Source organism: Plecotus auritus (assembly GCF_963455305.1).
Source record: "Plecotus auritus genome assembly, chromosome: 7".
Lineage (NCBI taxonomy): Eukaryota > Metazoa > Chordata > Mammalia > Chiroptera > Vespertilionidae > Plecotus > Plecotus auritus.
Genome location: NC_137774.1, coordinates 144,341,263 through 144,368,853, shown reverse-complemented (window position 1 = coordinate 144,368,853; position 27,591 = coordinate 144,341,263). Strand labels below are relative to the sequence as shown.

Below are 27,591 nucleotides of genomic sequence, written 5' to 3'. Positions count from 1 at the left end.
CACACCAAAAGGTTGCAGATTGGCTTCTTGATGTGGTGTTGGGGGTGCATATGGGAGGTAGCTGATCAATGTTTCTCTCTCACATCATTCTTTCTCTTGCCCCCTTCCTCTTTCTCTGAATTCACTGAAAAAATATCCTTGTGGGAGAATTTAAATATATACACACTTAATCCTAAAAGGTTCAAAACTTATTCAGATGTATATGTAGTAAAAAGTCATTTAAGGGCCTCTTTCACTCTCCCCAGTTTTTCTCCCCCAAAAGATAACTTTTGTCAGTAATTTGGAATGCAACTTGACATCATTATACACTGTACGGCATGTACCTTTAATATATAGGGTGGAGCAAAAGTAGGTTTACAGTTGTTTGTATGGAAAATCATGCAATAATTTCTAAATAATAATACAAGAATAAACCGTGTTTTGCATACTTACAACTGTAAACCCATTTTGCAACATCTTTGTATTAAGGCACTAATTGGTAGTATTCATTATTTATTATATCCCCATTTTTTCTTTGGAAAAATTAAAACAGAACATAGAGAATAGTGTAACATTTGTGTTCATTATTCTAAATTGCTTATTTTGCTACCTCTTTTTAAAAAATATGTATTTTTATTGACTTCAGAGAGGAAGGGAGAGGGAGAGAGAGATAGAAACAGTGATGAGAGAGAATCATTGATGCTGCCTATTGCACGCCCCACATGGGATATTGAGCCTGTAACCCAGGCATGTGCCCTGACTGGGAATCGAACCGTGACCTCCTGGTTCATAGGTTGATGCTCAATCACTCAGCTATGCTGGCCAGGTACTACCTGTTTTTTAAGGAATAAAACAAAGTTGAAATTTCTAATATGTATTAAAAACAAGATAACTACATTATGCATTTAAAAATTCACAAAAATTATATTACTCTATTTCATCTTATTTCAGTTTGCTTTTTCCACTCAATAGCTATCTGTTGTTGATGTATACAGTATTTGCTCATTCTGAAAATTTTAAATTTTCAAGTTTTTCCTTTTAAAAATACTTATTTTTTAAATTATGCGGTATTTAGCTGTGTGCATTAGGAAAACTCAAATTAACTGCATTCTGAAAAATAAGTTCCTGAGATTTCCTTTCAACAATACTTTTGAAACAGATAAACTTACTTCCTGTCTCTCAGTTTCCTGTATCCATGGCAACCTCTGTTTTACACACTGACTGTGGAGGAACTAATGTGAAGAGTGGTGTTTCCTGAGCAAACTGTGACTTTAAAAGAAAAAAAAAAGTTGGAAGGGTGGAGGTCAATGGTGCCACAGAAAGAAATGGAGTTTAGAAATTTCTCTCTACAGATTTAGAAAGAAAAACTTTACCTGAATCAACCGAGTGTTAATAATATGAATGTCCTATTCTTGGTAAGATTATTTATTTAATATAAGCTTTTAGCTGAAACAAAAAAATAATTTGGTTTGTGAAAAACTGTAGTTTCAATAGAGTTTAATTGTTTTGTAATGAATTTGTATTTTTATAGTTTATAATGTTAGCTAATTGATATTAGACTTTAAGTTGATAAAAGGACATACTATATCCAAAGACCATTTATTCCTGCATCATCATTTGTCATTTTGTTATAGTCAATTGTAATGTTTTAAATGAACTTAGCAAATATTTTATTTTGCAGTTCATTAAATTTGAGTTATCGTTTTGTCAAACAGTGGATTAATGTATGGCCTTGAGGTGCTAATAATCCTAGAACATATTCCAAACTCATTGTTTTATGCTATCATTGTAGTATAACTTATGTGTACTTAGTATTATTGGCTGCTTCTAAATAAAAATAAAATAGAATACAAAATTTCTGGTATTATAAAACTTTCATTTTAAGAACATTTTTATGATTTAAAGTTTTACCTTCTCATAGCCCATTCTGATAGAAACAGAAAAATCAAGAACAGGGCTATGTGCAGATTACATTTTTCTCTGCCTTGCCTATGACCCTTTCTTGTTACCTGTAATCTTGCATTATTAATCCATAAGGAAATACTTGCTTGTGTGTCTGTTTGCCAGCTCTGCACTGAGAGACAAATTAACTGCCATGATTTAGGCCTTTCAAGTATTCCTAGGAATTTTTCTGAAATTACAGTTTTTCTGTTCCTGGCTGAAATAACTTATTTCATATAAATAAAAGTGAATTAACAGGGCTTCATTCTCTTGTAGCATTATATTAGGATAATGCTGGCATTGTGTGTGTATATCCAAAAGCCCTTGTTCATTTGAGGCACTTCTATTTTCTATATCTAAATAATAATTTTATGAAACATTTGTATCCTGGAATATTTGAGGGGCTTTCCAGTCTTTGTAATTTATATTTACAGTGTAATCAATATCCTTTGTTCCAAGAGGAGTATTTAATGATCTAGTTTCAGTTCAGTACTTAAATCTGCACAGAAATCACCTCACTCTCCTTGGGAGTGGTACTTGGTTGGCATGATTGCTCTTCAGATAATTGATTTGTCTAACAATAACATTTTGAGGATATCAGACACAGGCTTTCAACATCTTGGAAACTTGTATTATTTGTACCTAGAAGGTAATAATTTAGCAAAAGTACCATCAGATGCTTTTGAAGTATTTAAGAGCCTTAAAAGACTTTCTTTGTCTCATAAAAGCAATACAGTCCTTTGCATTTAAAGGGCTTGTCAACTTGCGATATTTGCTTCTGAAAAATTCAAGAATTAAAAACATTACTAGGGATGGGTTTAATGGACTTAACAATCTTAAACATTTGATCTTAAGTCATAATGATTTAGAAAATGTAAATTTTGACACATTTAGATGTTAAAAAATTTAATTTACCTTAATTAAATTAGACAGAAGTAGAATAATCAGCATTGATAACGATACAGTTGAGAACATGGGAGCATATTTGAAGATCTTTAATCTGTCATTTAATAATCTTACAGACTTACATCCAAGGGTCCTTAAGCCATTGTCTTCATTGACTCATCTTCAGGCAAATTCTAATCCTTGGAAATGTAACAGCAAACTATTGGGCCTTCGCAACTAACTAACTGGCTAGCATCTTCAGCCATTACCTAAACATCTATTGTCAGAACCCCCCCATCTATGTGTGGCAGAGCATTGCATTATATTAAGTGGACTGACTGTACAGATTGTGATACATCTCGACAAATGTAGCCAGAGCTTGGGCTATAAAATCTCTTCATATTCATCACAAGACTACTGCGTTAATGATGGCCTGGCATAAAGTAACCACAAATGGGAAACGTTTGGAAAACACCGAGAACATTTCTATCGGGGAACAAAGTTCACCTTCCAGTAGATTTTTTCAAGAGAATACCTTTGCTAATCCACTAGAGGCTACTGCAGTGTTACCTGTGAAATTACAGCTTGCTTCTTCTGTTAACTTGAATTTGGAAAAAAACAGCACTCTACCAATTGATGCTGCTTCATTGTCAGGGAAGACATCTCTAATTTGTACACAAGAAGTTGAAAGGTTAAATGAGGCTTTTGACATTTTGCTAGCTTTTTTTATCTTAGCTTGTATTTTAATCGTGTTTTTGATCTACAAAGTTGTTCAATTTAAACAAAAACTAAAGACATCAGAAAACTCAGGGGAAAATAGACTTGAATATTACAGCTTTTATCAGTCTGCAAGGTATAATGTAACTGCCTCAGTTTGTAATACTTGCCAAAATTCTCTCGAAAGCCCTGGTTTGGAGCAGATTCAACTTCATAAACAAACTGTTCCTGAAAATGAGGCACAGGTCATTCTCTTTGAACATTCTGCTTTATAATTCAACTAAATAGTGGCTGTAAGAAACTTTAGTGCCATGGACATGAATAAAACTGAAGCTTCTTCATAGAATTATAAACTTTATTTGGATACTAGAGGCCCGATGCACGAAGATTCGTGCAAGAATGGGCCTTCCTTCCCCTGGGTGCTGGCACTGCCTTCACTCTGGCCAGAGCCGCCTTTCCACTCTGGCCTGGAGTCGTCTTTCCGCCTTCCCACGCTGCCCAGAGGCCCGGAATGGCTGGGGCGGTGCGGAAACGACTGCATCGTTGCCATGGTGACAATGCAAGCGTCCCGCCCTGCCCCTGGCCGCTCGGCGCCTGCATATGCAAATTAACCCACCATCTTTGTTGGGTTAATTTGCATACTCCTGATCGGCTGGTGGGTGTAGCAGAGTGATGGTTAATTTGTATGTTTCTCTTTTATTAGTGTAGATTATGCTTTGATTGGCTGTTCAGTTGTTCTGCCATTCGGTCTATTTACATATTACCCTTTTATTAGATAGGATATAATGAATTACATGAGCTTAGCATTAATAAATAATGTTTTTAATAACTTGTGAATATTGTGTTTATTCAGCAGATATTTTCTTTGATAAGCACTGTATTAAGTATTAATAATAGCTAACATTTTTCTGTACCAAGCACTCTACTAAATACTTGAGATATTACATTTAATCTTTAAAAAGCCTTGTAAGGCCTGGCTGGTGTGCCTCAGTGGTTTGAGTATCGACCCATGAACCAGGAGGTCCTGGTTCAATTCCCTGTCAGGGCACATGCCTAGGTTACGGGTTTGATCCCAGTAGGGGTCGTGAGGAGGCAGCTGCTCAATGATTCTCATCATTGATGTGTCTATCTCTCTCTCCATCTCCCTTCCTCTCTCTGAAATCAGTAAAAACATATTTTTTAAAAAATGACTTGTAAGGAAGTGCTGTCTACATTTGACAGATCAGGAAACCTAGGCAGAATGAGTTTGAGAAACTCCCACATTCTCACAGCTTTTGACACTTTCTAGGTCTGTCTGACTCTAAAGCCCATGCTCTTAATTTCATGCTACACTGCTGCTTAGCTGCTAAGGTTATAATTGTAAAAAACATAAGCACAATTCCTATTCTTGGTAGAGCTTAAAATCTAGAGGAGGGAACACGTTACTATTACAGTACTTATTTATAGTTTACATTTTCTTTATATTTTATTTGAGATCTCATGGAGCAAAAATTTTTATGTTGTAGTGTAGTTTCCTCATGTTTTGGCTTTCAAAACCCTTTATCTTCACTCATTTCTTTTCATCTATGAAAACCCCCTTAAGCACTATTTTCGAGTCTTCTAGAATTGGGACCTGTGAAATAATAGAAAATACTTTGCACTTGTGATCCTCCCAGACCTTGTCCTATGTATATCTTTATTTGGATGTTCATTAATATTCTTTAATAAACTGATAAACATAAGTATTTCTTTGAGCTGCTCTAGCAAATTAATGGAACTCAAGGAGGGTGTCGTGGGAACCTCTGATTTATAGACAGTTGATCAGAAGCACAGGTATAGTGTCCTTATCCCCATTGCCCGCCCCCCCTACACTCATGCCCTCATCCCCCTGGTGACTGTGTCCATTGGTTAGGCTTATATGCATGCATACAAGTCCTTTGCTTCATCTCTCCCCCTCACCCCCACCCTCCCCTACCTTCCCTCTGAGGTTTGACGGTCTGATCGATGCTTCTCTCTCTTAGGATCTGTTTTTGTTCATCAGTTTATGTTGTTCATTATATTCCACAAATGAGTGAGATTATGTGATACTTACCTTTCTCCAACTGGCTTATTTCGCTTAGCATAATGCTCTCCAGTTCCATCCATGCTGTTGCAAATGGTAAGAATTCCTTCTTTTTTACAGCAGCGTAGTATTCCATTGTGTAGATTACCACAGTTTTTTAATCCACTCATCTGCTGATGGGCATTTAGGCTGTTTCCAAATCTTAGCTATGGTAAATTGTGCTGCTATGAACATAGGGGTGCATATATCCTTTCTGATTGGAGTTTCTAGTTTCTTGGGATATGTTCCTAGAAGTGGGATCACTGGGTCAAATGGACATTCCATTTTTAGTTTTTGAGGAAACTCCATACTGTTTTCCACCAGTCTGCATTCCCACCAGCAGTGCACGAGAGTTCCTTTTTCTCTGCATTCTCGCCAGCACTTGTCATTTGTCGATTTGTTGATGATAGCCATTCTGACAAGTGTGAGATGGTACCTCATTGTCGTTTTGATTTGCATCTCTCTGATGATTAGTGACTTTGAGCATGTTTTCATATGTCTTTTGGCCTGCCTTATGTCCTCTTTCGCAAACTATCTATTTAGGTCCGTTGCCCATTTTTTGATTGGGTTGTTTATCTTCCTTTTGTTAAATTGTATGAGTTCCCTGTAAATGTTGGAGATTAAACCCTTATCGTTGATAACATTGGCAAATATGTTCTCCCATGCAGTGGGCTTTCTTGTTGTTATGTTGATGGTTTCTTTTGCTGTACAGAAGCTTTTTATTTTGATGTAGTCCCATTTGTTTATTTTCTCTTTAGTTTCCATTGCCCTAGGAGCTGTATTGGTGAAGATAATGCTTCGGCATATGTCTGAGATTTTGCCACCTGTGGATTCCTCTAATATTTTTATGGTTTCCCATCTTACGTTTAAGTCCTTTATCCATTTTGAGTTTATTTTTGTGTATGGTGTAAGTTGGTGGTCTAGTTTCATTTTTTTGCATGTATCTGTCCAATTTTCCCAACACCATTTATTGAAGAGACTGTCTTGACTCCATTGTATGTTCTTGCCTCCTTTGTCAAATACTAATTGAGCTTAGTGGTTTGGGTCGATTTCTGGGTTCTCTGTTCTATTCCGTTGATCTATATGTCTGTTCTTGTGCCAGTCCAGGCAGTTTTGAGAACAGTGGCTTTGTAATACAGCTTGATATCTGGTATTGAGATTGATCATGTAACACTGTTTTCCAGAGCACATTATTTTCATTTTGGTCTGAGCTTTATGACATACAGCACTTCCCAGGAATTTAACTTTAAGCCACAAGAACCTTTTCATATAACTTTAATAACAGCACACTCGGCTTTACAAAACTTGTCCTGAAGGTATATATATATTTATGATTACCCTGTAATTATTTATTGCATAGCTTTGTTTTCAACAATGTCCAATATACACTGAGTGGCCAGATTATTATGATCTCTGAACGGGCCTATTAGAGGCCCAGTGCATGAATTCGTGCATGGTTGGGGTCCGGCCATCCTGGCTAGGGGGAGGGGACATGGGCGGTTGGCCGGCCTGCCTGCTGGTTGAACTCCTGGTCGAGGGGACAATTTGCATATTAGCCTTTTATTATATAGGATATATACTGAGTGGCCAGATTATTATGCATTCAGAGATCATAATAATCTGGCCACTCAGTGTATACAGTGGTAAGGTCATACCTCAACCTCATAATTACCAAATTCCTAGTAAATTCTTTTACTTTTTTTACAAAATAAGAACCAATCTGTCAAGTGAATTCTATAAACATGCAAAACAAGCATTTCTTGGGCTTCTTCAATGGAATGTTTTTTCCAAATAGTTCCATACAGTCTTTGATCACCTCCTTTTTTAGTGAACCTTAGTATGTCTTCATTTGGCAATGTTTCTTTCTTAAAGCAGCCTTACTCTTGAAAATCACATAATATGGCAGTTTCTTTTCATAGTTGATTGTAGTTATTTTTCATTGTCTTAATAATCACCTTTTCCCCCTTGTGTATGTGCATTAAAAACAGTTATTTAGGGGAAGGGTTTATAATATAAAAGCCTTTGTAAGTATCATTGTTGAGTGTAAAAAATTCAATTTTCATTTTAAAATAACTTAGTGAATTTCTACTCTGAATTTTTTTTTATTCCATTTCCTTTCCAGTATTTGTCAGGGGTATTAGATTTATCAATGCACTTTGCCATGACCATGCAGAAAATTGCCCTGTAGAAAGGATATATGTTTCCATTTAAATGACGAAAGTATCTGCAGCCTTGGTCCTGGAAAAATATTTAACGGGGGGGGGGGGGGGTGGGGGGGGGGGCGCGAAACAAAGCAAACTAATTTTAGTGTAAATGTCACCACTTTTGTAGCCTCTGATATGGTAGAAATTTTGTAATAGGACTGATAAATCAAGGCTTTCTTCTGTTGCCATTTTCTTTCAATAAACTTGTTCTTTGCTAAATCCTATTAAACAATATAAGTAGAAAAGTATAGTTAAGAGGATATTTTATTTGGTTGTGGCTCTTAGTGCTTAAAAATTTATTTTCTTAAATTACCCTAATTGCACTGATCTATATTTAAGATATAATGATGTGAAACTAACTTCAAATATTAAGTGTGATGATGTACAGATAGTAGAATTATGGTCTGGTTAGATCAAAGAAAATTCTAATTTCTTGGGCCTGCTACTATGAAACACTGTAAATCAGCAATATTATATTATGAAACTGTTCGGAAAAGGTAACTGAAAATTTTGTTTGTTTCTGCATGACTGTTTTCCTTCTACATCCAAGGGAATGGAGATGTGATAGAAATATGTAAATCCATCCACAGAGAAGTAATTTAAGGCACATAATTTATGATGAAGGATCAGTTATATAAATATGGAAATGTAAAATGCTCACTAGAAAAATACTAATAAAACTCGGACAAGAAGAAAGAAACTAAAGTCCTGTTTACATTCAATCTAAGTTTATTATTTAGGGTAGCCAAATGAATATTAGAATATTTCATTTATATGTGCCCTTGGGAATTAAATTTTTTTCTTTATCTTTCTAAAGGCATTTGGTTTTCTGAACACCTCTGTTTTGGATCATAATCATACAAAAGGACAGAAATAATTTTAAGCCTGTATGTTTGTTTTTTAAGGGAGGTAAATAAGCACAAGAAAGTTGGATTTTCTTAAAGTACATCTTTTTATAAAGCAAGGAAAAATCATTTTGCATGAAGTTTCTGCCATTCATATACTTTACAGATAGATTTTTAAAAAATAAATCTTTATTCAGATTATTACAATTGTTTCTCCTTTTTCCCCCCATAGCTCCCCTCCACCCGGTTCCCACCCCACCTTCTGCCCTTACCTCCCCCGCACTGTCCTCATCCATAGGTGTATGATTTTTGTCCAGTCTCTTCCTGAACCCCCCCATACCCTTTTCCCCCTGAGAATTAACATTCCACTCCCTTTCTATGCCCCTGATTCTATTATATTCATCAGATTATTCTGTTCCTCAGGTTTTTGTTTTGTTTTGTTTTGTTTTTTAAATAAATCTTTATTCAGATTATTACAATTGTTTCTCCTTCCCCCCCCCCCCCCCCCCCCCCCCGCCATAGCTCCCCTCCACCTGGTTCCCACCCCACCTTCTGCCCTTACCTCCCCCCCCCCACTGTCCTCATCCATAGGTGTATGATTTTTGTCCAGTCTCTACCTGAATCCCCCATACCCCTTTCCCCCTGAGAATTATCATTCCACTCCCTTTCTATGCCTCTGATTCTATTATATTCACCAGATTATTCTGTTCCTCAGGTTTTTAATTCACTTGATTTTTAGGTTCACTTGTTGACAGATATGTATTTGTTGTTCATAATTTTTATCTTTACTTTTTTCTTCTTCCTCTTCTTTAAGAATACCTTTCAGCATTTCATATAATACTGGTTTGGTGGTGATGAACTCCTTTAGCTTTTTCTTATCTGTGAAGCTCTTTATCTGCCCTTCAATTCTGAATGATAGCTTTGCTGGGTAGAGTAATCTTGGTTGTAGGTTCTTGCTATTCATCACATTGAAAATTTCTTGCCACTCCCGTCTGGCCTGCATAGTTTCTGTTGAGAAATCAGCTGACAGTCGTATGGGTGCTCCCTTGTAGGTAATTACTGTTTTTCTCTTGCTGCTTTTAATATTCTCTCTTTGTCTCTTGCTCTTGGCATTTTAATTATGATGTGTCTTGGTGTGGTCCTCTTTGGATTCCTTTTGTTTGGGGTTCTGTGTGCTTCCTGGACTTGTAAGTCTATTTCTTTCACCAGGTGGGGGAAGTTTTCAGTCATTATTTCTTCAAATAGGTTTTCAGTACCTTGCTCTCTCTCTTCTTCTGGCACCCCCATAATTCTGATGTTGGTACGCTTGAATTTGTCCCAGAGGCTTCTTACACTATCTTCAACTTTTTGGATTTTTTTCTTTTCTTTTTGTTTTTTCGGTTGAGTGTTTTTTGCTTCTTTGTATTTCAATTCTTTGACTTTATTCTTGTGTTCCTCTAGTCTGATGTTGGGTCTCTGTATAATATTTTTTATTTCAGTCAGTGTATGTTTAATTTATAGTTGGTCCTTTTTCATATCTTCGAGGGTCTCGTCATATTTATCGGCCTTTTCTAGGATATTCTTGAAAAGCCTTATAACCGTGGTTTTGAATTGTATATCCAGTCATTTGTTTTCCTCCATATCTTTCGTTTGTGATCTGTTTCTTTGTCGCCCCATTTTCACTGCTTCCCTGAGTTGGTAGGGTAGCTTTGTGTGCTAGGTTTCCTATATTACCCAGTGGGTCGGCCTCCCCAGTTAACCTGAGGTGGATACTCTTGGTGCACCCCTTTGTGGACTGTGTGTACAGCCTTGTTGTAATGAAGTCTTGATTGTTGTTGGTATCACTGGGAGGAATTTACCTCCAGGCCAGTTGGCTGTAAGGATCAGCTGTGTCTATGCTGGGAGAAGTTGGGTGCTGGAGACAGCCTTATAGGATTAGACTTGCCAAATTGCAAAAGCCTCTGTGATCAGCTTGGATGGGGTGGTGTCTCAGGGTGGACCAGACAGTCTTGGCTTCCTGTCAGCCTTGCTCTTGCGCGCGCGTGCGCACCTTCAGATCTCTGCCATCCCCGGCTCCCGAGTCTCCGCCTGAGAGTCCAGATTCCACCGGCAAGAGCGTGGGTCCCCAGGGGCTCGCCTGGAACTGGGGTTCAGTGCAGTCAGAACTGGGGCTCAGTGCAGTCAGGAGCTTCCGACTCCCTTCCACTAGGGAAAGCCTGTGGCAACCTCCGCAGTCTTTGTGTGCACTGGTGCGCGCGCCTCCAGACCTCTGCCTTCCCCAGCTCCCGAGCCTCCGCCCGAGAGTCCAGATTCCCCCCCGTAAGAGCGTGGGTCCCCTGGGGGCTCGCCTGGAACTGGGGTTCAGTGCAGTCAGAACTGGGGTTCAGTGCAGTCAGGAGCTTCTGACTCCCTTCTGCTAGGGAAAGCCTGTGGCAACCTCCGCAGTTTTTGTGCACACTGGCACGCGCGCCTCCAGACCCCTGCCCACCGGGACTCCCCCGGGTCTCCCCCGGGTCTCCGAGTCTCCGGGTGCCTTTCTCTCTACCTGACAGTCCAGACTCCCCCTGTATGAGCCTGGTTCCACGGGGTTTCGCCCAGAACTGGGGTTCAGTGCAGTCAGAACTGGGGTTCAGTGCAGTCGGGGGCTTCCTTCCCCCTTTTGCCAGAGATAGTCAGCCAGGCTCTTAGCCGCCCTTCTTCTCTGCGCGCACAAAGACCCTTTGCTGTACCTCCAATTCTCTGTGAGCTTTTCTCTTTCCTTCTAGTTGTAGAATTTTCACTCAGCCAGCTTTCCTGTGTTTCTGGATGGTGTCCATTCTGTCTTTTAGTTTTAGTTTTGAAATTGTTGTGCGAGGCAGCAGTTTAGGTGCTTACCTATGCCGCCATCTTGGTTTCTCCTACAGATAGATATTTTTATAGACCCAGAGAATGCCTTAAAATATCATAGCTTTAGGAAATACTAAGTCAAGATTAATGTGCATTTGACTGAAAAGACAAATTACTGAAACTGTGAAATTCTTTTAAAAGATCAAATGTCTTTCCTTACTGAGCACAGTGTTTCATGTTCTCACTTATTTATTTAATGTTTGTGTGTATGTAACATCACTTACCACATACTTGAAAAACAAAACTAGCAGATCTTTGAGAAGGCCTGTCTCCTTTCTGTAGTGTCTTTGTAACTTGTTTCAGATAAATTATCGGCCAAGTCTGTCAAATAAGAAAAGGAAAAGAGTTTGTGATAAGTAAAAAGGAAGAAAATGTTCTGGTTACTAATATTTTTCCTTTTCGATTTTACTTTCATTCTCCTCTTTTACGTTCATTCTTCTCTTATCCATGGTGTTAAATTTTCCTTGCGTTTTCTCAAATGACTATTTCAGAAATAGAGTCTAACACAGCTGACTTTCTGTTCCATTTTCTGCCTCATGTCTAGTGTAGAGTAATAAGCTGTAATGTGTTATCTGCAACTCAGCTACCCATGCTTGTAATTTAAAAAGAAATAAGTAAAAATATTCTGAAAAGAAAATGAGCGAGGACTTTGGGGATCATTAATTCCCATGATTATTTATTGAGTGTTCACATTATGCATAATGGTAATCTATGAAACATAAAAATGTTGACATAATGTATAGGCTCTGCCTAATGTTACTTATAATCTTAGGGAGAGCAGGCATGAAAAATTAAAGGGCATTAGGAGAAGCCCTTTAGGAGAAGATGGTATAAAAGGTGCCACAGTAATTGCATGCCAAATGGATAGTGCAGGGGTTTTAGGCTACTGAACATTCAAAGGACAGAGTGCTCACTTACAGTGGTTAAAGTGGTCAGGGAAGGCCTCACGAAGGAAGGGTGAATGAAGGTGAATAGGAAATGGAGGGAGAACATTGGAGGAGCAGAAGGGGAGTAAGCAGATGGAGGAGTCTGGAACTCTTACATCCAGGTGGTGCTGACTTAACGGGTTGAAAGCTGGAAGGAAGAGTAATGCAATGTACCTTTGGAGCGGTGGGTTCGATAGAGAGTGCAGAGGTTCTTGATAGCCCTTGAAAGTTCTTAAATCAAGGAGAAAGAATGAAACTTAAGAGACTGGAGCAGAAAGCACCCATTTGCCTCCTTGAAGCCCTAAGTAATAAGGAAACAATCAGTTGGATCCCATTTAACATTGTGAAATGAAAATAAGTTTATATCAAAATTGGGGGTTCTTTAGGAGGAGCATCTACCCTAATGCAATCAATGAAAGATGAGTTAACTTGAAAATTCTAAGATCCCACGTCTCTGGGGGCCAGAGATGAGAGTTAGAGAATAATAATTGGCCAGTGCTTCTTTAGCACTAGCCAGGTGACAGGATTCCCTGACTTCAGATAAGTGCCAGTTAATGAGTCAGAAATGCCTGTAAGAACTAGGAAAGACAGTTAACTATTCAGAATATCATAATGATTTAAAACAAAGAATGAAAATCTCATTTGTTGTTTAATTCCTTTGTCCTTCTTGCAGACTGTTAGTTCATAATCAACTCCTTAGCTTGCACAGTGCTTTCCTCAGTTTTTCCCCTCTAAATCATACAACAGGTAGCATTCACAAGTGCAACACACTTCCCTATGTGCATTCAAAATTATGTGCCCTAGACTTTAAGCTTCCTTGAGTTTCTGAGTTCTCTGAGGGTGGACATCTTTATCATCCCTGAGGCCTATAGTGATGGTTGACACATTTTGTGGGCTCATAAAATGTTGACTAAAATGAATGAACTTAATTTAACTATGGTGAGCTATTCATTAGGAAAGGTTGGCCTGGATAATATGACCACTTTTTCTAATCACATCTTTCTTTACACATTAATTGGTATTTTGGTGTAAATACACCTCCTGTATTAAGTTTTGTCTAGGATATTCAGTAATCACAGTTGTTGCTTTTTTGTTTGTTTGTTTGTTTGTTTGTTTGTTTTACTGTATTGTAGAAGCTAGCATAGAATTTAGCTAATCTTTTCAGGACTAAATTGCTATGTCCTAGTTAATGTGAAATATCACTTATTAAGCACTGGTTTGAGGTGTTAAGAACTGAGTGGAATATAAAATTACATGGTTTCTCTGGCTACCTTCACTTTTCCACATTATACTCGACAACGGATTTGAATGAATGTGCATGAGAAGACAATTAGAGGATGGTACACCGAGAAGAAGTCTAATAAAGTATTACTCATAACTCCTATAACACATGTGAAACAAAACACTTGAAGTGTTTTTCAAAAGAAAATACATACAACAGAAAGTAATATCTTGTTGTGTTTAAAGAGATAGTGAATATGAGATTATCTAAGTACTTACCTTTTAACATTTCCCCTTTTTCCTCCAAACCTATTTTCATTTCATTCCTCTGAGGGTTTATAGCTCTCTTTTGACTGGTTCGTTTTAAATGTCTAATCACATATTAATGCATTTTATTCAGAAAAGTTGTATATTATAAAAAACAAGGTTGATTTTTAATTTATAAAAGACAAGGTTGAGAGTAATGTGAACAAGTGAAGCAAAGACTAATATTCAACACTTCATATTGAATACTGCCTAAAAGAAATAGATTTTTAAAGGCTTCATTTTGAAATGTTACATTTACACATTTGGAGGGAACACTTTTATAATACTTACAAAAGGAGAACAAGAATATATAACTTCTTAATGCTTATTTTCTTTAAATATGTGTTCTATATGCCAGGAAAGTACAAGCCTCTTGTGGCTTTTTGGGGGGTACTTTTCCCAAACTGCTGAGTGAGTGGTAATTGAGGTACATCCTTTTGGTGTTTTTGAACTTGAATTCCTTGAAGATAATCATTGTCTAACTTCTCCTTTTACTCATCCCAGAATATGGCTTCTCCCTTTCCACTCTTTTTCTTCAGTCCTTCTTTTCTAGAATTAACTCTTCCCATTCAAAGCTAGCTCCCATGCCTTTCCACTCCAGGCTATAGTCATTTTCCCCCTTTTTGAACTGGATGTCTGTGCCTCCTCCCCTCTGGCACTTAATAGGTACTCCAGGGTGAGCATGGTGTCTCCAGTTTACTGGTCTTCACCCCCGAACTCCAGCTACATCTCTGCCTCCTGTGACCTTTTCTGTGCAGCATGTCACACTCCCATGAAAAGAATGACTGACCGACCAACTGACAGGCTGCCTCACCTCCCTTCCTTTATCCCTACTAGACAGCCTTCTTCCAAGCCTGTCACTTCGGAGAGCTGGAAATCCAGTTGGAGGCAGAGGAGGGAAGGAGAGAGTAAATTCCAATAATCACACGACTGACTTCTCTAAGTCTGAATAAGCATGGGCCAGGGCTATAGTTTTCTCTCTGAAGAGCATGGACAGGCTGAGCAGACCATTGTCCTCTGGCCTGTGTCCATTCTGCTTCTCTGAATATCATTATCCATTCTTTTGTCGTTGATGTTAATCCTCACCCGAGGATATTTTTCCATGGATTTTTAGAGAGAGTGGAAAGGAGGGGGAGAGACAGAGAAAGACGGATGTGAGAGAGACACATCGACTGGTTACCTCCCACAATGTGCCCAACCAGGGCCGAGGATCGAGCCTGCAACCGAGGTACGTGCTCATGATCTGAATCGAACCCAGAACCCTTCAGTCCATGGGTTGGTGCTCTATACACTGAGCCAAACCTGTTAGGGCTCATTATCCATTCTTGATTCTAACTTTTTAACATCTTTTTTTGGTCATCATTCACTAACTCTATCTTTTGGCTTTCTAGAAATCTGAAGTTCCTGAACGCATTAGATTTGCCTCAGAACTTTTCAAGGTTTATTCTGGTCCTAGCAGTGTCATCTAACAGCCTCATCATTTATGAGAAAGGGGTGAAGTTACTGCTTTTGGCAAAAATTGTGCAAAGTTTGTTTTATCTATGCTGCAGTCTATCAATATCTGTTCTTAGACTTGAAGGCTAAGTCTTATAAATGCTCATGTCTGACTTGAAGCCTAATGCTCTAGAATTGCTGCATTATTTGTAAATTTAGCATATTGCTAATTTTTTATAATTTCATATAGCAAAGATATAACTTCTTACCTTCTCTTCAAAAACATGTGCTCGTGCTGGTAGCACCAACATTGATCAATATGATAATTTGATGTAAAAGACATAAACAAATGAGCTGGCTGTCAAATTATACATTTTTATCTCTCTCTTTAATATACTTCCTTGTAATTCACATTCACCCACCAGCAGAACAGTCATTCTCCAGTTGTTAAGTATCTGTTAGGAAAACTCACATTCGTTTGAGAAAACACACAGTATTCAGAAATTCCATTGATTTCTTGTGAAATTTCTTGGTGCTTGGAGGTGATGTAAGTAGGCAGCTCCCTGAGGATTCTTCCTAAATAACATTGACACCAGCCCTTTAGAGAGCCTTGGAAGCTGTAGTTTAGAGGGCTTTTGTCTTTTTCAGCTGATTGAGATCAGTGGTTGATAGAATGCCAGATGTTCAACAGGAATCTCAGGCCCTGCCTGCTTAGCATGCTGGGATGGGTTAGTGGTGAAGTACTCTGAAGCAGGAGGGGGAAATGGCTTTATTTCCTCCCATGTTTTTGCTATCCCTGACTCCAGCCTTCATTTTACAGACAGGGAGACCAACACCTCGAGAAATAAGTTAACTTCAGTAGGATTGCACAGTTAGTAGCTGAACTTTTGGTGAAAAGTTTTGGTTTTTTAATTTTCATTCCAGTGTTTTTCAATAAGTCCTAATAAGGTAGACCATATGTTTGTTTCTTTAGAGATTTTTTAGTCTTTTATAAAGGAAATATATTAACATCAAGAATATATACTCAAACACTAGAGTTTTACATGCAGATTACAATGTATTAGAATGACATCAACTGGTTATTGTTTGCTCATGTGGTGATTTCGTTTTTCTAAAATCAGATCACATTTGAATGTATAGACAAAGAGTTCTGACTTTACAAAGGTGGGAATGTGGCCCAAAGTGTGATGACTTTGGGAACTACTTTACTGAACATTTTAAAAATTAGTTATGCAGCCCTAACCGGCTTGGCTCAGTGGATAGAGCGTCGGCCTGCGGACTGAAGGGTCCTGGGTTTGATTCCGGTCAAGGGCATGTACCTGGGTTGCGGGCACATCCCCAGTAGGGGGCGTGCAGGAGGCAGCTGATCGATGTCTCTCTCTCATCGATGTTTCTAACTCTCTATCCCTCTCTCTTCCTCTCTGTAAAAAATCAATAAAATATATTTTAAAAAAAATTAGTTATGCATGTTAGTGCAGTATGAGAACACTGTGTCCCTGATAGAAATGATACTGTAAGTTCCCTGGAGACAAAAGTTGTAATTTATTCAGTTGGTTTTAAAATCAAATATTAAAATTAGGTGTGCCAGTGAGTGGATGGGTATGTACTCCCACTTTTTTAAAGTCAGGTTTATTAAGGTATAGTTTACCTGTAGTAAAACCTCTTAAGCATAGTTTTAGCAAATGTAACCACTACCAAAGTATAGAATATTCCCATCACGCCAAAAAGTTCCCCTGTGTTTTTTGCCTAGCAGCCACTGACCAAATAAATAATTTTGTCTTTCTGGAAAGTCACATAAATGGAGTCATACAATATTAGCCTTTTGAGTCTATTTTATTTCTTAGTGTAATGTTTTTGAGATTTATCCAAGTTGTTTCATGTATCTGTAGTTTGTTCCTTTTCATTGCTAACTACTATTCCAGTGAATTAGTGTTCCACAGTTTGTTTATCCACTCATTAGTTGATAGACATTTCGATCATTTGCAGTTTTGGATTTTAATGAATAAAGCTACTATAGATAGTCACATACAGATCTGAGGGTACTTGTTTTAGTCTTGGGTAAATAACCTGGGAATGGGATTGCTTGGTTATAATGGAGTGTGCTTAACTCCATAAAAATTGCCAATGTGTCTTCCAAAATGAATGTGCCATTTTTTATTCTTACTCGCAATGTATGAGAGGTCCTGTTGTTTCTCAGACTTTTGAGCACTCAAATTATGTCAATCTTCTTAACTTTACTTTTATTAAAATCTCATTGTGGTTTTATTATTTTTCTCATTGTGGTTTTAATTTGCATTTCTCAGATAACTAATGACATAGAACATCTTTTTAGTTACTGATATATGACATCGATATATATATTATATACTTACTAGAGGCCCAGTGCACGGATTCGGGGTCCCTCGGCCTGGCCTGTGGGATTGGGCTGAAACTGGCTCTCCAACATCCCCCGAGGGGTCCCAGATTGCAAGAGGGCACAGGCCAGGCCAAGGGACCCCACTGGTGCACGATTGGGGCCAGGGAGAGATGTGGGAGGTTGGCCAGCCAGGGAGGGAGTGTGGGAGTGCTCCAGGGCGTGTCCGGCCCATCTCGCTCAGTCTCAATTGGCTGGACCCCAGCAGCAAGCTAACATACCAGTTGGAGTGCCTGCCCCCTGGATGTCAGTGCATGTCATAGCGAGTGGTTGAGCGGCCTTAGCATATCATTAGCATATTATGCTTTGATTGGTTGAGTGGCCGACTGGACGACCAGACACTTAGCATATTAGGCTTTTATTATATAGGATGTATTCTTTGGCAGAATCTCTGTTCAAATATTACCCATTTTAAAATTGAGTTATTTGTCTTACTGAGTTTTCACTTTTTTATATATTTTGGTTCCAAGTAAATACATGTTTTACAAATGTTTTTTCCTAGTCCAGTGGTCGACAAACTCATTAGTCAACAGAGTGGCAAACCGCAGCTCGCGCGTCCTAGTCTATGGCTTTTCTTTTTCTTGATAGTGTCTTTAGGAGAATAGAGATTTTTAATCTTCAACATTTTTGTATCTTTACCTTTTTGGTTATAAAGTCAACACAAGACTATTATAGTAAGTTAAAGAATATTATAAAGCATCTCTTTTCTATCTAATCTACCTTTCTAGTATCCAAGCACACTAATAATCTAGTGAAAGAGAAGTCTTAATAGATGTACAAAATAGAATTTCTGCTTTAAGAAATATATTTTGAAAATTTTCTTGGAATTTTAGAACTAAAATTTCTCTTCATGTTGAAGAGGATAATTAGAAAAAAGAGCACCTATTGAAATATTCAGTTTAACCTGTTTTGCTCTCCCTTTATTCTAGTGTTATACAAGATAAATTCTGTGGAATTATAAACATTTCAGTGGAGGGCCTCCATGATGTCATGACGGAAGATCCTGAGACAAGAACATATAAAGAGTAGGTGGATCATTTAATTAATTGCACTTTACAATTCTTGGGGGGAGGGGTAATTAATTATATCCTGCATGAGTTTTGCTCACTATCACCATATAAAAACAGAATAGCAACTGTTTTAATTTTGTCTTCTATAAAGAAAAAAATGTATTTTGCTTATACTATTTCTTGTTTATTTTAAGATCAGCTTTACCTTGTTATAGCGAAATTCTAAATTGGGCTTTTTTGATCTTAATTATTTTATGATTTGACATTAACTTAAAAAAACCCAAGTGTATATTAGCATATGAATTCCTTTTTAAAAATGTTTTAATAGGTTGGTTTTTTTCCAACTAACAAAGTTTCTTCCCCTTTTAGGCAAGTTATGGGGTAAAAGAGATGGACAAGCATCCGGTTTTTTGTATTTGCCTGATGTAAGCATCACTGGCACTTTTAAGATATTAGAGGGTCACATGGTACTTAACTAGTTTCAAAGAGAACAGTTAAAATTATATTCTTTGGAGAATAGTTAAAATCATGTTATCAGGAATGCTGATAATCTCATATTTATATAGTTATTAATTTGAAATTCTTTTAAACAGTCAATCATTTTATCCTTTTGTAGTTAGTAGAATTGCTTCAACTTTTCTCTTATTACTGTTGATAAAGGACACATTTTATATAATAATAAGCAGGGCTTTATGAGATTCCAGGCCACCTTGAGGTTCCCTCAGTAATGATTGAGCCCATTTTCCCATCTATAGAAATGGGAAAGATTGCTGTTTGAATCATATTTTGTTGAGAAATATTGAAAAGCAGATATATGTTGTTGAATCTTATTAAACATACTGGAGGCCCGGTGCACAAAATTCATGCACTGGGGTGGGGGTGTCCCTCAGCCCAGCCTGTATCCTCTCCAATCTGGGACCCCGCAAGGGATGTCTGACTGCCCATTTAGGCCCGATCCCAGTCGGACATCCCTCTCACAATCAAGGACTGCTGGCTCCCAACCGCTCGCCTGCCTGCCTGCACGAATGCCCCTAACCACTTCTGCCTACCAGCCTGATCACGCCCTAACCACTCCCCTGCCAGCCTGATAGACACCTAACTGCTCCCCTGCCAGACCGATTGCCCCCAACTCCCCTCCCCTGCCGGCCTGGTCGCCCCCAACTGCCCTCCCCTGCAGGCCTGGTCCCCCCCCCCCACAACTGCCCTCCCCTGCAGGCCTGGTCCCCCCCACACACACACACAACTGCCCTCCCCTGCAGGCCTGGTCCCTCCCCTGCTTCCGAGAAACACCATCCAAAGGATGTAAAGTTCCAGTATGGTGATAAACTTGTCCGTGTATTCTAAAACAGTATGGCCCATATCTTGATGGCGATGCAATATTTGCACCCATGGAAGCAAAAGCAAAAGAACTATTTATGGAACTAACATTTTCCATGAAATTTTTACTGTCAGAATCTTCGTTTGTCATTAATCTTTTTAAATATGCCGGGTATTCTGGAAAATGTATATCATTTGGACAGACTTTACCTTTGCTACAACATCGAGTAAATTTCCCATCGGATGGTTTTTCATCAGAGAAATTTAGTGATAGGCAAAATTGACATCTAACAGTCATTGCACCACTACTATGTTCGAGAATTGCATCCTCACGTACTCCATTTTCACTGAGAAGGCAGTTCCTACCAGCATTGGTAGTACTTGTTGATGACTGTTCTTTAGACATATTCTGTCATCGCCACCGCCTTCTTTCAACTTCAGAGGCACGTTGGTCTTTAGACATTTTCTGTCGATGACGCTGGCTTTTTTCAGCTTCAGAGCTACATTTTGCCAATAGTAGCTTTTCAGATACATTCTGTCACAGGCACCACCTTCTTTCAAGATCAGACACGTGTTGGTCTTCAGGCATTTTCTGTGCATAACGCAGGCTTCTTCCAGCTGCAGAACTACATTGTATCAATAGTTGCTCTTTAGACATAGTCCCACCTCCCTGCTATCACGGTCTGAGATGCAGGTGAATGAGAGTCCTGGCTGTTAGGCAGTTGAGAGCTATCTGACCAACGGCTGATTCTGGCTGATTCTGTGGGGATGGGACTTCCTCCTCCCTGTTGTCAGAGTCTCCACGGGGCGATGACGAAGCAAGCATTCCGCCAGGCCGCTTATGCTGCCCGCTCTCAGTGGCCGTCCCCCCTCCCCTCCCCGGGACTGGAGGACTCCAGAGGGGCTGAGAGGACTGGGCGCCGCCATCTTGTGGCTATGGGTGCCACCGTCTTTGTGATGGAGTGACGTTTAATTTGCATATTACCCTTTCATTAGATAGGCTATAAATAAAATGTGTCTAGCATGTAACTTTACTACAAAATATAAGAGAAACCAAGCTTTCTTTGCCTCAGTTTATTGGTTAGGGACCTATGACTCTGATTAATTACTGAATTCCCCTCTTCTACACTAGGAAACAGTGAGGTTTGTTCCCATCAACTTGATACACTAGACACTATTCATTTCTAGTCTTCTTGGCACCAGTGTTGACTAAGTGGGAAAATGCATTTCTGTCATCTCTGCTAATGGTGAAGAGCAGTGATGCAGATATTCAAAACAAAATGATTTATAACTGTCCTGCAGGTATAGGTGCCATCAGGGACAAGTTCCTTGTAGCCTAGTGGTTATGTCATTTGGAGCATAAAGTTGATGGTTACATAATCAATAGAGTTTTAATGATGTTATGTTTTAAATTATTGCTACTGTTATGAAACATGTGTAATAATCTACAGACAATGAAACTTAGTAGTAAAAGAAGTATTAATTTTAAATGTTTGTAAGTATCATTTTTTAGAAAGACAAAGGGTACACCTGACTGCCAAGTAATATATGGTTCAAATTTTGCCTATAAATAAATATCTTAGAGTTTACTACCTTAAATGCTCAAGTAAAATGCTCTAAATTTTTTTGGTATAGCCCTTTTTAAAGTGAAATATTGTTTTGTAATTAAATTTTTTTTTTAAATATATTTTATTGATATTTTACAGAGAAGAAGGAAGAGGGATAGAGAGTTAGAAACATCGATGAGAGAGAAACATCGATCAGCTGCCTCTTGCACACCCCCTACTGGGGATGTGCCCGCAACCAAGGTACATGCCCTTGACCGGAATCGAACCTGGGACCTTTCAGTCCGCAGGCAGACGCTCTATCCACTGAGCCAAACCGGTTTTGGCGTAATTAAATATTTTTAACTTATAAATCTAATTCATCTAGCTATTCCTCACATTTTGGCATATAGAGGCATAAATGTTGTCAGTGATTTTGAGGATTTGTTTTTAGTATGTTAAAAACTTAAAAATTTATTAGAAACATTTCTTAAAAACTGTAGCTGTATGTTGATGTCTCATCTTGAAGAACCAAAAGCAACAGAAGATGAAGAACCACCCACAGAACAGGATAAGAGGAAAAAAATGGTAAGTTACAAAGGTAGCTTCTAAAAATTTGGGAGAAGCATATATCATCATATTCTGTAGGCTTGAAAATATCTGTTAGTCCATTCCTCTATCCCTTATTGCAAGATTAAGGTAAGCTAACTGAGTTTTGAAATTGGGAGTTTATTCCTGAAACAGATTAATTTTATTCCTTGATGTGAAATAATTGTTTATTGTCTTAGCAGAGCAGTGGGTTTGTTCTTTTACTCACAGAAAACACATGGCCCTCAAATCGTGTTTAAGTTGTAATGCTGATTCTTTTGTTTTGAGGAGATTCACTGAAGTTGTTTCATTCCAGGTTATTTCTTGGATTTTTTGCAATGAATTTTTTTGGATATACATCTCAGACTTTTATAAAATGCCTTTGAATTAATTGCTAAATTGTTTAGAAAACTATTACTTCTTACTATAGGAATATAATAAGAAAAAAGAATAAAGAATGGGAAATGTAAAATATCTTTCCTTTTTTTAAAAAAAAATCCTCACCTGAGGGTATTTTTCCATTAATTTTTAGAGTGAGTAGAAGGGAGGGGCAGAGACAGAGAGAGAGAAATATCCATGTGAGAGAATCATCGATGTGACAGAGACACATTGATTGGTTGCCTCCTTCCAAGTGCCCCAACCAGGGCTGGGATTGAGCCTGTAACCGAGTACGTGCCCTTGACTGGAATTGAACCCAGAACCCTTCAGTCCTCAGGCCGACGCTCTACCTACTGAGCCAAACGTGCTAGAGCTAAAATATCTTTCCTTTAAAATTATTTATAATCCTGAATTTTTTTTTAAAGCTCACCCGAGGATATTTTTCCTATTGATTTCTAGAGAGAGTGGAAGAGAGGGAGAAGGAGGGGAGAGAGTGATAGAGAGGAACATTGACACACAATGGCAATAGAGTACCATGTACAAAGCATTGATCTTTGTAATTAGTATTTCCTCTGTGAGCTTGAATATCTGCTCACAGAACCTGTCTTCTGGTGATGATGAAACATACAAAAGGCTGGCATTGGACACACAACTTTACCTAAGGCTGCTTTTATAAAAAGTAGTGAACATTTCAAATGGTAGATTTAATATAACTTTCCTTACAACTGAGACCATCAAAAGCAATGTTAAACTTCCCCAAATTTAGAAATACAGTTTCAGTGATTAATTTAGCTCTTACAACATGCAGAGTTGCAAGTGACATTAAAACAATCCAAGAGGATAGGAAGAAATGAATTTAAATAATCCAACTGAGGTATAATGAAGACTCAAATTGATAACCAGGCAGCCTCCTGGGTTAGCAGTTCTTTCTGTTGTAGGGCTACAATATTAATAAAATATAGTTTGAGATCCAGAGGTTAAGATCTTTCACAGTGGCCACATAATAGTAATAAAAAGATACTGGAAAGAAAATTATCTTGAAAATGCCCTTGGAATTAAATAAAGCGATGGCTTCTGTTTTTTGTTTTTAATTGAGATTTCAGATTAATTGCCAACTGACATCAGTATTGTTCTTGAGTATTACAAAGCAGGCAGCCTCATTATTTCTTCATTATTTACTTGTATTGTTACCAGAAACCTTAATCAGGAAGAGTTCAGCAACTTTGCTACTGGTCCCTTGGAAACTTCAGCAATGTGGCATTGAGTCAGAGTAAATAAAGTCTTCGTGTTTATAGATGAAAGATGTGGCCTAGTTTGGGAGAACTTACTTTCAGTAACTTAGATATCATTCCAGTGACCTTTAGACTGTCTTCTTGGCAGTTTTTCCTACTTTCATTGTCACTTTTCCCTTCTTGCAAATCATTGTCCTACATAAGGAAGTTCCTATTTTGAAGAGGTTTATTTTTATTATATTTTCATTGATTTCAAAGAGGAGGCGAGAGATAGAAACATCAATGATGAGAGAGAATCATTGATTGGATGCGTCCTGCATGCCCCCACACTTGGGGATGGAGCCTGCAACCCGAGGCCAGAATGTTTTCTGTTATTATCTTTAGAGAGTAGAATGATGGGCTATTTTTAATTTAATTATATTTCTTTTGTTTTTCAAATATACCAATGGGAGAGAAAGAGTACGTGTTTGGTTTATCATTTATGTTGTTTGTTATTTTTATTTCTCATTTTAAACCAGAAGCATATAGTGAATGTGAATAGCATAGCAATCCAGGATGGGGGTGCATTTCCTGTGGTCCTGCCACAGTAGACTACCTGGCTTTCCTAAGAGAAACCCTGGACAGTTGTGTTTAAGGGTCTTCAGCATGTTCTATTCCTTTTAGGGTCTTTTCTACCAGGTTTTGAGTCTTTATATGGATGAACCCTTAGTTGTTGAGAGATTGTGCTAATCTTGCAACTCCATGCTCAGAGGCCCTAGTTCCTGAGGTTAGACAAACCAAGTGAATTTCATTTGACAAACATTTCCACCATGAGGCTGTTTGGGAATCTCTTGTGAGAAGGGAGGCAGGGGCAGTGTGTCGCTATGGGGGAGGTTATGAAGAATTTTAGATAGGCGCGTGTAAGAGGGACTGTTTTGCCCTTTGACACAGTGTGGTCCTCTCTGTCTCACAGCTGGCCCTAAAGGACCCGGTGCACACTGTGTCCTTGCAGCAGTTCACCTACGAGAAGCTCAAGGCACAGCAGGAGCTCCTGGGCGAGCAGGGCTTCCAGTCCCTCATGGAAACGGTGGACACGGAGATCGTCACCCAGCTCCAGGAGTTCCTGCAGGGCTTCTGAGAGCACAGGACTCCGGCTGCCTCCGCTCCCGCAGCCAGCCAGGGAACCCACCTGCCATCTGTGAGCGCCTGCTGAGACACGAGGAAAGCCTGTGTGTGAAACAGAAGCAAAGACCACACTTTTTTACTACAAAATGCAGTGACTGAATGTAAATCCCGCATAACTAAAACCACAAACCTATTCCTCAAAAGAATTTAATTTTATATTTATGAGGGGCCCTGTGTTTACTAGAGATAGATTTGATGGTATAGCTGCTTAGTTTCCTGATAAAAGAAGAAACTATTTGATTACCTTCTAATCATGTGCTCTTAATGTTTGAGAAAATGAAAGTTAATGTCTGAGATGTTTTTCTGCAACCAAAATTAGTAAAATTTGGCTGCCTTATCTCTTTTTTAAGCTAATGACACTACTAGTTTGAGAAATGACATAGCTGTTCAGATGCAATTAAAGAAATCTGTGCACCAGGCAAAACTATATAAATAGTGACAAATACACATTAATAGATTATCTTGCAAGGGAGTTGCTTTCATCTGACATAGAAAACGTGTTTTATCAAACGAATGCTTTTATTTTCATTCTAGTAATTTGTTACCATAATTAGTAAAGGTATTTTTTTCTCATTTTATATTCAGTAATTATATTTAGTCTTTAAATACTCACTGTAAGGCCTGCAGAAGTGAATCTGTGGTACTGCAGTACCAGGTGGGAGACCTCGGGTCAGGATTTGGTCCTAGTTCCTTTGTTCCTCCAGAGGCCCAGGGCCACCAAGAAGACTCAGGCGGCCAGACCCGTGCTGCAGCACGGCTGTTCCCACTTACCCATCCCAGGCTCCTCAGGCGCAGGACTGCCTCAGGGCCGTGGTGAGGTGGGTGCCAACACTGATGTGACAAGTCTTCCTTGTTCCTCCAACATGCAGCACCACAAAAGGGGAAACGTGGGGAAGATACAGCCTTACTTTGTTTCACTTACCACTTATTATTAGGAGCCTTTTAAGCGTTTGTAAGGAAACACTCAAAAACACTGTTGGAAAATGTCTGGTCTTTCTGTGGAGAGTTGGTACAACGTGTCACTGCAGGAAAGCACCGCCCCTCTGTGAGCTGCGGAACCCAGAATGTATAGAAGTATTGGGTGTTTTCAGCAAGAGAAAGAAAATGTGGTCCAAATTAAATTTTCCAAAGATACCTTACATTTGATTTGACTGATTATTTTTCCCCACACACAAAAACAGAGTTCATAAAAATTGCCCAGTGAATTTTAAAGGGAAGTTTTCTTTCATGCTCTGGTGTTGGCGCTGTCCGGGTAGGAGGCAGTGCTGCGTGTGGCAGGAGCTACCGGTAGTTCCCCTTAGTTTCTCTTTTCATTTAAAGTCTAAGAGCTTCTCTGTGCTGTTTCTTTATCACCATTTCTCAGTCTGCAAGACTGATCTACGGAGAATAATTTATTTTTGTTGTCTTAATTGTTTTCATTTGAGGCACTATTCCTATTAGTGTTAATAAAAAATTGTCAAACATACTCCAGTTCTTCAGCTGCAGTGAAGTGCTCATCTTCCCAGTCCTGACAGATTTCATTATAGTGTTACAGCAGATATTACTAAAATAGCCATTTTGGAAAAAGGTAAAAAACTTATCTCTGGGAAAGAGATTATTCATTTTTTTTAAATCAAAGATTAAAATAGGCTTTGTAAATAGCTCAGAAAAAACACCATGTATCTTGAATTTTTAAGTGCTTAATTAAGACATAAAATGTAAGTATTGATTTACAGAATTCTGTTTATTAATGCAGCCTCCTGGCAAACATGTAAGATTATCATTTCTGTTCTGTAAACATACTCCTTTTCTATTTATTTTACTTTCCAGAGAGTTCTCCCACCCTCTGACAAAGGCCCAGGTAGCCAACAATAACATGTTAAAGTTTTTATTATAAATGGTTTCTCTCATATTAGAGGAGCCGCATCACTACACGTTAAAAAGACATAGTTTTCCTTGAAGTCTTCACCTTGGATCTGTATTTTACCTGCCCCTTTATTCAGCAGGTATATACTGAGTTCCTGTTTTGTGCCATGGTGCTAGGCTACATTCTGGGGTTAGAACAGGGTACTTACATCACAGAATTTTACAATTCAATGGAAGCACTCGCCACCAGGGTATAAGAAAACTGTGGCTCTAACCGTAGTGTATGTTCAGGAATAGCAGGGGAAGAAGATTACTTACAAAAGAGAAGGCTGCTGGCACTGTTTAATTTTAATTTGATGTCCATTTAAAATCTGCCCTCAAACAGCACAGTTTGGTGAGGTTATTGCAAAGTAAATGTCACTGTGGAAACTGGGCAGCTGAGATTCCGGACTCAGAACTGCTTGAAATTACTCTGACTTACAAAATCATCAGTGAGATTTTGAAAATGTTAGAAGCTTTGTAGCCTCACAACTAATTCCTGATTCTACGAATTATAACTTAAGGCTCACCAACTAAAGGCAGTGGGTTTCTATTCTACTTCTACAGACCTTATAAAGTATAAATTTAAAAGTCATTGCAAATAGCTGAGGGAAGGAGGATAAGATACTTGCCATGAAAAACAAAACTAATGCCCCTA

General features: G+C 38.5%; 2 protein-coding genes across 2 annotated transcripts in view; both read left to right on the top strand.

The window, feature by feature from the left end:
• Positions 1 to 26,188, top strand: part of IPO11 (importin 11) — a 146,922-nt gene extending 120,734 nt beyond the window's left edge. The window contains exons 28-30 of the mRNA XM_080681497.1: positions 18,746 to 18,841; positions 22,191 to 22,275; positions 24,838 to 26,188. Of these exons, the coding sequence (XP_080537623.1) occupies positions 18,746 to 18,841; positions 22,191 to 22,275; positions 24,838 to 25,002 (346 nt within the window). The 3' untranslated portion in view covers positions 25,003 to 26,188. The remainder of the gene's footprint in view (positions 1 to 18,745; positions 18,842 to 22,190; positions 22,276 to 24,837) is intronic.
• LRRC70 (leucine rich repeat containing 70) lies at positions 1,939 to 3,797 on the top strand (the record flags this gene model as incomplete). The annotated part of the gene is given in 13 exon segments (XM_080681498.1): positions 1,939 to 1,971; positions 1,975 to 2,137; positions 2,140 to 2,204; positions 2,208 to 2,361; positions 2,364 to 2,456; positions 2,459 to 2,642; positions 2,644 to 2,809; positions 2,815 to 2,835; positions 2,837 to 3,043; positions 3,049 to 3,073; positions 3,076 to 3,095; positions 3,097 to 3,160; positions 3,163 to 3,797. Coding segments are annotated over 13 exon segments (1,830 nt in total).
• Positions 26,189 to 27,591: the final 1,403 nt, after the last annotated feature.